This window comes from Nilaparvata lugens, unplaced genomic scaffold, assembly GCF_014356525.2.
Source record: "Nilaparvata lugens isolate BPH unplaced genomic scaffold, ASM1435652v1 scaffold7198, whole genome shotgun sequence".
Taxonomy (NCBI): Eukaryota; Metazoa; Arthropoda; class Insecta; order Hemiptera; family Delphacidae; genus Nilaparvata; species Nilaparvata lugens.
The window spans coordinates 1-14,570 of NW_024092947.1; the positions used below are offsets into that span (position 1 = coordinate 1).

Consider the following 14,570-nt stretch of genomic DNA (forward strand, 5'->3'; position numbering starts at 1 on the left):
TAATCTTGCAACATGACACGCTCGGCCACACACTTCTTGTGCAACTGAAGAGCCTCTGAGAAACCTGAAGTTTGAACCGATTCCCCACCCTCCATATTCTCCCGACCTTGCACCTTGTGATTTCTATTTTTTTCCTCTACTCAAGAGAGACCTGAAGGGAGAAAGAGACCTGAAGGGAAGCTAAATCATTACAGCTCGGACAGTGAAGTGAAGGCAGCTGTTGCGTCGTGGGTTTGAGAAAAGTCGGAAGAATTTTTCAGTGACGGGATAAGAAAACTTGTAACACATTGGGAGAAATGTGTAATGCTTATGGTGACTATGTAGAAGAATAAATACATGATTTTGAAGTTAGAGGTTTGTACTTTAATTTATTTTTTACCGAATCTTGCTATTTGCTTTTGTTTGCCTTCTACAAGCATATGTGCATTACTTATCAGCCTACCCTCGTATAATGTAAAATTTGACTCCTCCAGTCAAACCTTCTTTAGAAGGTTTTGGAGAATTTATATTTTGTCTGGTTTATAATTTTTGAAATTTTCCACTGAAAAGGAATTTTTCTTATCTTCTTGCTTTTTTTATTATTCTTCATTTGTTTTGTTTGTAAGATTTCTTTTTATAAGTAGTGCACTAGCAGGGCACCCGTCGCTATGGGAATTAAAAGATGAAATTATTTTTGTGAAACATTATAGCCTAATCTAAATCCTACCAAATTGTTAAATCGTTTTAGAGATTAGGTCACAACTTGGCATGAAAATATTGAGTCAAATCATTCAAATAATAATTGATGTGTTGGAAGGCTCTGTATAAGAGAAGTCTAATTGCAGCGAATTTTGTAGGATATGGGGCGGGGCTTAAGAGTCTCCCTCACTTTATTTATTGGCGATTAATATTTACCATTGACAGTTATCAAATTAGCAGTGATCATGTTATTTTTGCTTTGGCAATGAAGATTAAACTCCAATTAGGTTGATTCGGAATTTGATGACTCTGGTATCCATGGTTCTCTTGCTTATTCTGGAATTTTTGGCATAGCCTGTCGCTTACTTTTTGTTTCACTTATTCAAAAGTGGAAAGCAGCCAATCCACTGATTCTTTCTTCCATGGACGTCCATTCATATAAGAGTCCATTCATAATAGTATAACATTTATTGTGGCTGATTTCCTATGTCCTAAACTCTACAATCATAATATTAAAGTGGGATCATTTAATGTGAATTTGCATGAATCTGAATAGAGTTATTCAATCGCTTTGATTATTGACTACCATTATGTGATTTCTTCTTTGATCTAGCTTGACAAAAGCTAGGGATGAAAATTTGGATGTAAACCAACATGTAACTCAATTTAATTTCTATCTGAATTGACAACTTTAGAATTTACTTGTGATCTATCAATATCAATAGGTTTGTCTTGTGTCATAATAACATTATAAAAGAAATAGGAGCAGCTGATGGAATATTATGTTTTTTTGATTAGTTTTTAGCTGATTTGAAACATGAAAATATCAGGCCCAGTAGCAAAAAATATGTTCAATTTCAATCAGGATTAAATTCCATGAGAATTAATCAGAGCAGGGTTTTTAATAGAAGGCTTCTCTGATTGGTTCTCGTGGTGTTTAGTCCGGATTATGAATTAACGACAGTGCAACTGTCTCTCTCAAGGCCATGGCTGCGTCCAAACTAGAGCAACAGAGGAACCAATACAACAGAAGCTGAAGAAATTAGTCGCATTTCTATCACCTCACAATGACATTACTTCAACTACCATATGTTTGGAGAGATCGATTTTAAATTTATTTTGCTATCATCCGGTCACTTTCTGAAGCTTTTCTTCCAGATGTTCCATGAATACTGCAATCAAAGACCTTAAAGATGCATAGACTCACACGCAGCACTAGTGTCGTACTTGGAATTGAATCGGCCATTGAGGGGGCAACCTATAAGATTATTACATCAATGCCTTTGTAATCTATAATATTACAACCATATAGATATAATATCTCGTGCTAAAATACCCCAATGGCGGCCTTCAATTTTCAAGTAAGAGCTATCATTGAGAAGGCATAGGCATTGTGGGTCTATATCTCTTTAAGGACTTTGACCTGCAATGTTCAAAATAAGGTCGCCAAATTTGTAACCTCAACTACAGCTATTATAATGTTTTTTATTTGCTCAAACTTTCTCATGTTTTCAACAGACTATGGAAAACTTTTTCTGATCAGCTGCTACTTGAGGGACCATAATCCTTTCTCTTGTAGTTCAACAAATTTTCCCAGAGTTGAGACTTGTTCCAAAATAAAGTTTTTTGTCGCAAGCACAATATATTCCTGATTTAATCAAAATCGATAGAGCCTCTGCATCAAAAGCAGAAATGTCAAACTTGATTGAAATTGAAACAGTAGCGATCATCAACATTATTCTCTTCATCTGATCTAAAGTAACCAGATCATAGTAAGATCACATCAATGTGTCAGCATTGTTTGAAAGGGGAGCATTGATGCTATTTATGAGGAATACTGACAGTCAACGAACTGTTTTACATATTCTCCAATATTTTATCGAAAGCTACCTTATATTTTCTTTGGTAAAACAATAAATGTTTGGGAATAATTGATTCATGGGAAAAGCGCCTTACTTCTATGCAAGATAATATTTTCACATTAGGAAAAGCAACAACAGCTATTTGTGCCGTTTTAATAAAAACCCCTTTCTTTCGCCCAAATTTCCTCATTCTTTACAACAGATTCCACAACGGACATTCTGAAGTTTTAAAATACGGTACCCCTTTAAGCAGTTTTCGCGATCTGTCGGATATACAAACAAAAATTAGTCTTGATAGAATAGGATCAATTGATAGAAGAAACTCTCGTGATGAAAGATGAAAAGATGATAGATGAAAAATAAAAATTATCTATAATCCCAGGAATAGCTCTGATTGAAGCAGCAGTGCCCAATCAATTTGTTCTCGATAAATGCATTTTAATCAATTCATCAACTTGGTGCCAACCTAATGAAATAATCTCAACTTAATGCCAACCTGACAAAACTATTAATTGGTCGCCAGTTATCAACTGTTTCAAATAGGTACTCTCTCTAGATTATAGTTCTTTAGTGGCATATGATTATGGACATTTCAATTATAATTAAGAGATTGGGAAAAGCGAAGAATATACATGCTAAAAGACTAACTTTAAACCCTCAAAAACCACCCTTAGAGTTGAAATATCGCCAGAAGATTTCTTAGTGAGCACCTAGGACGTATAAGGAAGCTATATTACAAGTTTTGTTGCAATCCACTCAGTAGTTTTCCAGATATCGTGATCAGTGAGTCAGTGAGATGAGAATTTTATAAGTATAGATTTTTCATTTTTGTTTGTTATATTTTCTATAATAAACTTCTTCTATACCCCCTTCTTCTGGGGGTACCAGGACGAAGGAAAAGGAAAAGGAAAGGAAAAAAATATATTATTATAGCTTTTTTTGTTTTAATTATTAATTTATTCAATGTGTTCTTATAAAGTCTTAAATCTTCTTTTAATTTATTATTAAATGGTTCTTTTTTTAGTTTTTTGTACATTTTATCCTTTCTATTGATCGCGTTAATTAGTCCTGGAACCATCCATGGCTTCAGGGTTTGTTGTGTGTGCTATTGTTATCTCCCTAGAGGATGCATCAATGAATTTATGTAGTGTATCAACAAAAGATGTTACCATCATATTTACATCGCAATTATAATCTTTGAACTCGAAAAACAAAAGTTGTCTTGCGACAGTAGTTCTTTAAGTATGTAATCTATTTTTTTGAAAGACATTATTTTACTTTTGATTTTGTTTATTTTACCCAAATATCCTAGACTGAGTGAAACAGAAAAGTGATCCGTTATATTGGTTTTTAATATATTTCCTATTCATACTTAATCATTTTATCAGAACTTTTAAGAAAAATGTGATCTAGGCATGTTTTAGAATTCTCTGTTACCCTTGTGTACCCGGTAATATAAGGTTTATATCCCTTTCCTTTCATTATATCTGGATATTCATTATCATTCATCATTTGAACATAAGTTTAAATTTATATCTCCTGCTAAACAAACATCAAAATCTTTAGGAATGTTACTCAAATACTCATCCACACTCTCCAGAAAGTTTGATACATTTCCGTTTGGAGATCTATATAATTATACCTATAATTTTCAATCCTTTACTTCTAGGTGTTACAACGTTAATACAAACAGAATTACAATCTCTTATATTTCAATCTTAAACATCAAAATAAACAAGTCCTTTATATATATGCACAGGCAATCACATTATTTTATTCAAAATAGAGTTCTTATTCACTACTTTATAATCTGGTATACTATACATGAAAGGTAAGTTAATCACATTACACCAGGTCTCCATAAGTAATATAATGTCGTGCTTTGTTTTAGAGTTTTCAAGAGTGCATATGAATTCATCAAAGCTCTCACTCAAGCTACGGATATTCATTGAATATATATTAAAAAATGAATCTCTCTCACCTCGCACTGAGGTGAATAATTGATATAATCTTCTACTACTTTAGTTGTACTATTTTCAGAATCAGATAATGCAAATATATCTTGTATACTTGTCATGAAGAAGGAAGAAAATTAAAAAATGTATGGTTAAAAATTATTAATAGTTATGGCAGGTCGCTATATCGTCTATGACAAAAGTTTGTTGTTTCTACCCTCATCCCTCTTCACCAGAATCTTGCCATCGCTTATCCAAAAGAAACGATACTGCTTGTCAGTGCGACCTTTCTCGTTTCTTTCAGCAAATTTATGACAGGTTGAGTCAGGTTATGAAAAAACGCTTACTTTCCCATCCATAACGTAACGATTTATTACCGCTTTGTAGAAATTCCAGGCAAACCAGGATCCAAGGCAGATCGATGCTATTTTGAAGTCCGACATCCACGCCAATTTCTCTTGTTTTCTTACAAACTTGAAAATAATCGGCTTCAAACTTTCCTTTTCCCTGACCGGTAATCTATATGTCCTGTGCTTAAATCACCTACAGGTCAGATCACTTTATAATGCTCTTGATAATGCATTGAAGATCATCAATTGATTCATTTTTAGTTTCTGGGAGACCAGTGACTATTACATTATCGCGGTGACTGTAGATTTCGAGATCGAAAACTTGCTTTTTTAGAGAGGAAATGTTCATTTTTAAAGAGGAATTTTCATTCTCAACTTTTTTCAAGAACAGGGAGGTCAACCGTAGGCATGAGAAACCTCAGGCCAATTCAGTGTCAGGCTTTGACATACGCTGATGACATAGTCCTCATAACAGACTCGGCTGAAAAGATGCAAACGGCGGTACAGAATGGAATGAAACACTCAAGGAAAGAGGCATGCATGTTAATAAAGTGAAGAGCAGGTCATGATGTAAGGAGAATGAACAACAGGTGGAGGAAATCGAAATTGAGTGCGATGGCCAACCATTAAAGCAGCTGACAACTACCAGTACTCGGGCACGAACATGAACTGCACTGCCAAGCTGCAAGAAGAAGTTAGACAAAGGACTCAAAAAGCTATGCAGGCATATTATTCACTCAGTAGAAGCATTTTTGGAAAGGCGAGGTGAGTAGGAGAGTAAAAATCAAAAGTTTATGTTTCAATCATGGAGCCCTCCATTGTATGGAAGTGAAAGTTGGACAGTCAGTAAAAAAAGAGAAAAGCCAAATAAAATGCGGTCCAAATGAAAGGTCTCCGAGAATAGGTGGGGAAAACAAGACGAGACAGAGTGAGAAATGACCACATAAGGGAAGAATTGCACGCACATTAAAGCGGTTGAAACAACAATCGATGAACGGATACTCTCCTGGTATGGACATCTCCTGTGAATGGACGAAAACAGAAAGCCTCGCCAATACATGGAGGCCAGGGCACAAGGCGACGACCGATAGGAAGACCACGGGTGACATGGGAGGCAACTGTTCATGGATAGCAGCAGAAAGAGGCAAGACCGTGAATCAGTGAAGAGAATGGCTACGGACAGAGAGCAGTGGAGAAGATGGATCCGAGGCGACCACACAACGCTGTGTGAAAACGGCACATTGGGATAGATAAAGAAGAAGAAGAAGAACTTTTTTCAAATCCTCTTTACAGTTCGTAAGCTTCTCCCTAACATTATCGAATTCATCCGATAAAAAGAAACGGATTTTTTAATTTCTTCAAAATCACTTAAGAATGTAGGAGACAGTTCGGATTGTATTATCTGTTTGACGATAGCCGAAATAGCTTCTAGGTCACCTGAGATAAGGAACCGCTATGGCTGATTCGTTGAAGGAACTCCTACTTCCTCCACCAACTGTTTTGTTTGCAGACATTTGTCTGTCGTCTTACACGAAATGCACCTCCACTTTGACTTGTTTGGTTGACATTTTTCTAAAGTTTCTTTGGTGATGGGTTGACACAAATAACGCAAATTCTCCTTACATTTCACTATACACTTGATCATATCCTCCACAATAGCTTTGAATTACACTTTTGCACTACATTTTAAGGGTGAAGCATGATTTTTAATAGAATGATAACAGAGTAACGCAGATAAGATGTTTACGCTTCGTATCTGAAGCGCAACTCGAAGTTTCATGATTTTTCGTGAATTTTCATGATTGAGCGTTCTGATTTGCTAGTCACTATGCAATTCCAGGTGAGTTCAGTTTACAAAATGATATAACAGGCAACAGAATTAATGCAGTCATGGGACATTATATCTAGAATTAATAGCTAATAGCTTATCAGTTGTGGTCGAGATACCAGTAGCCGGCCGTGTTTTTTCGTTCCACTCTTATATCTATGATAGAGTAAATCGGGAGTTTGGACCGCCATCTGAGCTAACAAGTTTAAAAAAAACAGTATTGCCCGAATTAGATATTCCATATACTCATTAATAATTTTTTTATGTAATTCAACTGTGACGTGTTCTTTGGTTGCCTATATTCCGTTTCAAAGTCACGGAGGCAAGCTGCAGGCGAAAGTATGGCCGAAATATGGGGCCGAAAGTGATTGTTTTTCCGACCAGGCCGGTAAAACTTTACGGCCCTAGGGCTGTAAAATGACCTTGAATAACAGTGATCGTGTCCGATCTCACAAAAATCATAGAGATAATCTCATAACGACTGTAATAATCTATATAATTATGTATCGTGAATCGCGTATCATGTCTATAATATATTTTATAAATTATTGTTTCATAATTTAATATTTATTATTGTGTTTTGATATCAAACAAGAATACGATGATATCTCCATAGCCTCAACAATATATGTTGGCTGCATTGTCCATTGTCAGAAAGGTATGTATTGCAAGTATTTAAAAGTGAAGAATCGAATTTGAAATCAAAGTATAATAATTGTATCAATATTTAAAAGTGAGGTAGAGTAATAATGTTTCTTTTTATTATCGAATTCCATTCTTAATGCAATACAATCAACAATAATAATAGGAAAATACAGCAGAGATCTAAAGTTTAAGGTAAGCCTACTGGTGAAACTCAGCCTTGACTGAAAAATTCCTAGTAATTTTTCCATAATTCATTATTAAAACTTTTAGATAATTTTTCTTCAATATCAAACCATATAGAGAAAACATTAGGCCCACTCAAGATTGAATCTTCGAATGTTTTCTCTATGATTTAACTATTTTCAGAGCAATATTTGTTGTGAAAATGCCGGCAAACCGGCTTCAAGTTTGCCGCTATACACTATATTATAGTAGCCTACATAGTATGTTACCTGGTACAGGCCTTCACGATCAACAATACACAATGGCCGAGAGCGTAAGGCATAATACATCAGAACTCAAAGCTCAGTGAATTACAAACATGATCTAGGTTCGAAGCTTGGTCAATGACATTTTTTTTGTCGATGAATTCGACTTTTATTAGCTATTTTTTATATTAGTTACTGTAATTAAATTTCAATCAATTTTTTAGATATATTTTGAGACAAAACTGTGAAATATGCAATTAATTATTTTTTTAATCACATTATTTCAAATAGTAATGAAAATTCTATTCATCCATCTATCCATGAGATATTGCACCAGGCGCAAAGCGCGAGCTATAAAAATTCAAACAATTATTCGAAATATTAATAGAATAAAAATATTGTCACTATTGAAATTATTAGTTAGTGATATTGAAATTAATTGACAGTGAAAGTTGTCATAAACCAAGATTCAAACTATCAAAATACGCTGTTTGAGTTTATTTATTTTCCAATTTCTTATATATTGGGAAGTTTTTTTTTGGTGTGGCGAAAAATAGCGTTTGCAACATGGGCAAAAATGTTTTTCCAGCTCTCGAACGCTTCAAGTTCTCAACTTCGTCTCGAACTTAAAAACCGCGATCTCAAGCCGGAAAAAACGTACATTTTCGACCCTAGGTGCGAAATATACTATTCTTTCTCAATTGATAAATTTCTAAATAGGAACAAGGGTTGAATAAATAAAAAACAAATCAACAAAATAACGTTTATTAAAAATATTGAATGATATAAAATGCAACTTATATTTAAAGTTGTGTAAAATGTGTTGTGTTGTGTAAAATTGGCTCTGTCTTTAAGAATTCATAATGGTTAAATTATTGGGTTCTGTGGAGTTAAATATTTCTGATGAGGTGTTCTAAAAAAAAGGTCAGATGATTTTATCTCGCTGGGCATTCGCCCTATCAATCATTAACCTTCATCATGATTCCAAATGTTTTTTTCGCCACACTTGGATGTAATGAGCTGGTTTACGTGCGTCATATGGAGGCCGAAAGTGATTGTTTTCCGACCAGGCCGGTAAAACTTTACGGCCCTAGGGCTGTAAAATGACCTTGAATAACAGCTGATCGTGTCCGATCTCACAAAAATCATAGAGATAATCTCATAACGACTGTAATAATCTATATAATTATGTATCGTGAATCGCGGTATCATGTCTATAATATATTTTATAAATTACTGTTTCATAATTTAATATTTATTATTGTGTTTTTGATATCAAACAATAGAATACGATGATATCTCCATAGCCTCAACAATATAATGTTGGCTGCATTGTCCATTGTCAGAAAGGTACGTATCGCAAGTATTTAAAAGTGAAGAATCGAATTTGAAATCAAAGTACAATAATTGTATCAATATTTAAAAGTGAGGTAGAGTAATAATTGTTTCTTTTTTATTATCGAATTCCACTTCTTAATGCAATACAATCAACAATAATAATAGGAAAATACAGCAGAGATCTAAAGTTTAAGGTAAGCCTACTGGTGAAACTCAGCCTTGACTGAAAAATTCCTAGTAATTTTTCCGTAATTCATTATTAAAACTTTTAGATAATTTTTCTTCAATATCAAACCATATAGAGAAAACATTAGGCCCACTCAAGATTGAATCTTCGAATGTTTTCTCTATGATTTAACTATTTTCAGAGCAATATTTGTTGTGAAAATGCCGGCAAACCGGCTTCAAGTTTGCCGCTATACACTATATTATAGTAGCCTACATACGTTACCTGACTTACAGGCCTCTTCCAATAGCAACAATTTTCCTCAACTCATTAGAAAAGGCAAAGTTCTCTATTACAAATACCTTTCCATTTTTAACTTTCACGCAGTTATTTGGTGCAGTGACTGTGATTTCGCACTTATTGTGATACAGTTTCGAATACTGTGGTGAAACACAAAACGCAGGGAGTGGGCCATCATTGTGCTGAGAAGAAAATTCGCGTTTTTTTTCATGCTTCCCAAAAATATCGTGTCCTTGGCTGAACATCTCACTTAGCCTCCTTCCTATTTGTTGGAGAGGTTTGTTGTGCCCTCTTACTCTCTTCTTCAGTTGTTGTAAGAAATTCTCGAACGGGAAGGCTGATACACTGTGTACTGTGAAATTCGGAATTCTTGTTCGAAAATGGTGGACGTCATCCACAATATGGATGAGATTGTGGAAATTGTGCGAAATATACATTTCACCATACAAAGTTTTCACGGAGTTTATGAAATATTTGAAAAGCTTCCTAGAAAGTTCTAGATAATCATCATTTCGGCACAATTCACTTCGTAGAATAATTGTTGATGCACAATGTAATGATAAAAAGTTTTTATATTTGGTGTCTGATAAAACACCTTTCAATACAACAGGGCCGAGATATAGGAGAAATGCTCGAAGCTCGGTTGCTTTCCACGATTTGATCACATCTATCGGTCGTGGCTTTCTCACGAAATCACTTGGTATGTGGCCTCTCAAAACCAATAGACGATCGGATATCAGGTCCCGTTGGTTTTTGGACATCTTATTTGGGAGGGGTCCTTTGAACCACATGAACAGAAGTGTTCTAAGAACTCCCAAGCATATCAGGTGCATATAATCTAAAGTGAATGACTTAACAAAGTCCACACTCGGGATATCAACAAGTGGTGTTGATCTTGGCTGATAAACTGTATCCACATTATTGATAAAATCTTCGTGTGTCCTGGGTGGACAGTCAATTTCGAGAAAGACTCGACGTCTTTCAACTGTCTGCCCATGGATTTTGCATCTTGTGCAAGATTTAAATCCAACATGGGATGTTATCCCCAAAATGTAACTTTTTGCAGGTGTGTCGCAGCAAAACCCCAACAAATTGATGTCCATGGATCCATACCCATTGTTGATAACATCATTGAGTTCCTCAATAAAATATTTCAAGAATTGTGACAATGAATCTGGCTTTTTTTCTCCGTAGTAAATACCGACAGGGAACACTTTACCATCCAACTCTTCAGCTGTTGGAACCGAGAACAAAATTGGATAAAACTCTCCAGAGGAACTATTGAATAGTGGAATACCATCAATGTTGAGCAGTAGGCTAAGACTTGTATAGTTTACTGAATTTGCCCTCATACTCCCTTCAATGAGTTCCAATTGCTTTTTTAATCCAATATGCAGATACTAGCCAGGTGCACAGTCATAAATTTTGTAGCTCATGTTAGTTTGTAAGATAGTGCGCCCATCAGATGGTAGATAGTGGAAATATTCTGGGTCAGTAGCTTTTAAGCCAGTACACAAATCTGTCAAAGTGGATATGGGTATATTTTTTTTGATAGCCCATTCTCTCAAAAAATTCTGCACGCCTACTCCATTAGAACACATTGATACTGTGGGTTGTAAATCGCCCTGTGAAACAGCTTTACTTGTAAAATTGTCATCACCCTCCCCACTGTTGTCACTTTCCACATCACTGTCAAAACTATTTGCACCATCAGAGCCATTGCTCTCAGCACCAAAAAGATCTTCACTAATTGTAGGACTCTGTGGAGATTGTTCATTATTTGTTGGGTCATTGCCGGTATGCTCATATGGGAGAAAATTTAATACACTTTGATTGTCACTAATTAATCGATGATCATCGATATTTGTAGGAAAATCCTCATACTGTTCAAGACATTTCTTTTTTCTAATTCGTTTCCCTTCTCGTGATAGTAAGTAGTAGGGCACTTCTTTTTTCCGTTTCGACATTAATCTTTTGATTAATAAATCATTTTCAATCATCGATTATACAGCTTGATAAATCATTACTTCATCTTGATAAATCATTATACAATGATTGGAAAGTACTTTCAAGTACTTTACTTCAATCATTCTAAATGATTCATAAATCAGTTTCAATCACCAATTATAAAATGATTGGAAAGTACTTTCAAGTAATTTACTCCAATCAAATAATCCTGAACGATTTGTAAAAATTCTCATGCAATCACATTTCCAAACGATTGGAGAGGAGAGAATTTCAATCACTTTAATAATTTTCAATGTTCAATAAATCATTTCCAAACATTGGTCCACAAGATCCTTCCACATTATTATGGAGATATACTTCACACTCATGATCTGTTGAGGATACTCGAAAGTTTCGAAGTTTTTCAATTTTCACTATAAGTATAGATTACTCATTAGAAATCATTGGAAATTATTTTCAAGCAATTCCAAATCATTCCATTTCAAATGATTCCGAATGATTGTCAATGGATTCCAATCAGAAATGAGAAAAAAATTCAATGACTTGAAATATTGTAAATGATTTAAAGTAATTATAATGTCTCTTTCAAATCACTTCAAAGTACTTCAAATCAGTTGACTCCAATCATTCTAAATATTCGTAAATCAGTTCCAATCATTGGTCTTCAAGTAATTGAAAAGTACTTCAAAGTACTTCATTCAATCATTTTAAGTAATTTATAAATCATTTTCAATCATTGGTCTTCAAATGATTGGTCTTCAGTAATTGAAAAGTACTTCAAAGTACTTCATTCAAATCATTTAAGTAATTTATAAATCATTTTCAATCATTGGTCTTCAAAATTGAAAAGTACTTAAAGTACTTGACTAAATCATTTAAGGTAATTTATAAATCATTTTCAATCATTGGTCTTCAATGACATTTCATGGAGAATTAAAAGTAATTTGAAAGTACTTTTAAATGATTTAACTTGCCCTAGAAAGAAGTGACAAATTTTAATCACTGGCAATTAGTTTCAAGCACTTTCAAATCATTCCTGCTGCTTGGGGAAGAGAAGACAAGTAAAAGCCTTCATGGCTAAATTTAACAGCGCGAGCGAACTCTGTATCTCAGCTTTAGAGATTCGACCGATTTTTTTTTTAATGAAAGAGATAAGCTGCGTTTACACCAAAGTTAATAACAAAAATTGATAACTAATCTTATAGATTCTATAGATTGAACATAATCTTATCAAACACATGATGAAATATGTGTTTGTCAAGTTCCGTTCAATCTAATAGAATCTATGAGGATTAAGTTATTAAAATTTTGTTAATAACTTTGGTGTAACCCAGCTTAACACATACAACTGGGTAGCACAAATTTTACAGAGATACAGAGTTCGCTCGCGCGGTAAAACTTAGCCTAAATGAATTTTTATATCAAAAGATAAGTACTTAGTTTGTAGGAAGACTGTATTTTGTATCATGGTTATGTTTGAGTACTTGCGTTTTAAGTGCCCAAGTTTCATAAAATTATAATTTGATTTGCTCTATGACTTTCTATTCAGAAATAGTGACCCCATTCATAACTTAATCAAGATATTATAACATAGAAACCGAAAACTTTACATTAGGAACAGGTTGTAAAACTATCGGCAAACCAGCAGGGAAAATTTATAGATCGCCAATCCACACTCAAGACCAATGAGACATAGTATTATGTCAATAATATTCTGTTGCAACAGAAATACATTGCAAACAAAAATCAAATTCAATTTCTCTTACAGTTCTAATGAGAAGTGTTCACCACATTGACAGGTTATTAGCTCGACAGACAAAACTAGACAGGCAACACAGGCAATACACATAGGCTACTGGAAACGCAAAGCGACTTTATGGTGCTAGGTAAAGCAGCATGAGTTTCCACTTGGTATGACGCTCATATTATAAACCAGCGTACAGACTTACGGCATTTCTCGAACAAGGATTCGCTAATGGTGATCTAGATCAGAGCGCAATTGCCACGTGTTCCATGTTGTCAGGAGGGAGCTTGACCAATTCGAACCGAATCGAGTGATCTGCTATCATCTTGCATTATCTCGCATGCGTTTGTTCGCACATAATTCAAGTCTGGACGCACCTCTAGGTGATTCAGTTTCGAGTATTCCACGACTGCACAGTACCGTACATTCTTGGCGACTCATCAAGCTAACAGAGTCGAATATTCTAAATAGAGTGAGTTCAAAGCCGGGGCCACCCTTATCATGCAGCCACAGAATACTACAGAACGAAAGTATCAATCCAAACCATGCACTTTACATGTTGCCAAGACTTGAGTGCACCAAGACCACGTCACGTGAAATTACTGCTATCCGGCTCTTTGATTGGCTTGCAGCAGTGAACAAGACCAATGACCCAGATCATTAAAGGGATCCGAACCTCCCATATATACTATTACAATGCTGAGTTTTCTTTCAAGATGGCGGATTTTGAATTATGATACTAGCTGACTTTCCATTCTGTATTGTATTCTGTGATACAGCGTTCCAATTACAGATGGCAATGGCCTAGATTGGTGCATGTCTCACATGTCTGTCATGTATCTGTCCTACCACCACCCTCCACACAACAGAAACATCGGTCAGGCATAAGTACGATCAGAGCGCTGCCTGACAGGTGTTTCCCTGGTCTCAGGCCAATATATGCAGATACTCGGTTTAAACGGAGAAATGTCAGCTGTTAATTCGTATAAACCCGTATGAAACACATTATGATAAATGCAATCATATCTACAAGTAAAACGTAGTAGAGTAAATGTAGGGTCAGCCATGGCTACCAGTTAGAGTTGGGTGGAGTAGCATGAACTGGCTATTGGCAATAGTGCATGACTTGCGATATATAATATATAGGTACAATTTTTTTTTCCGTTAGACAAGGAATGTAAGCGCCACGTACATGCTGAGTGTCGCCTGTAAAATGCCAGCTCTACATTCCCTGTCTATATAAGACGCTAAAGGTATTACACTATTCATGTGATATGGTTATCACAATTCAGCAATAAATCATAAATT

General features: G+C 35.0%; 1 protein-coding gene across 1 annotated transcript; it reads right to left on the minus strand.

Annotated features, from left to right (window-relative positions):
- Positions 1–9,540: 9,540 nt before the first annotated feature.
- On the minus strand, positions 9,541–11,507 carry LOC120356595. The gene has a single exon (XM_039445547.1). The coding sequence runs from the start codon at positions 10,900–10,902 to the stop codon at positions 9,541–9,543; it is 1,362 nt and encodes a 453-aa protein (XP_039301481.1). The 5' UTR covers positions 10,903–11,507.
- Between the last annotated feature and the right edge of the window lie 3,063 nt (positions 11,508–14,570).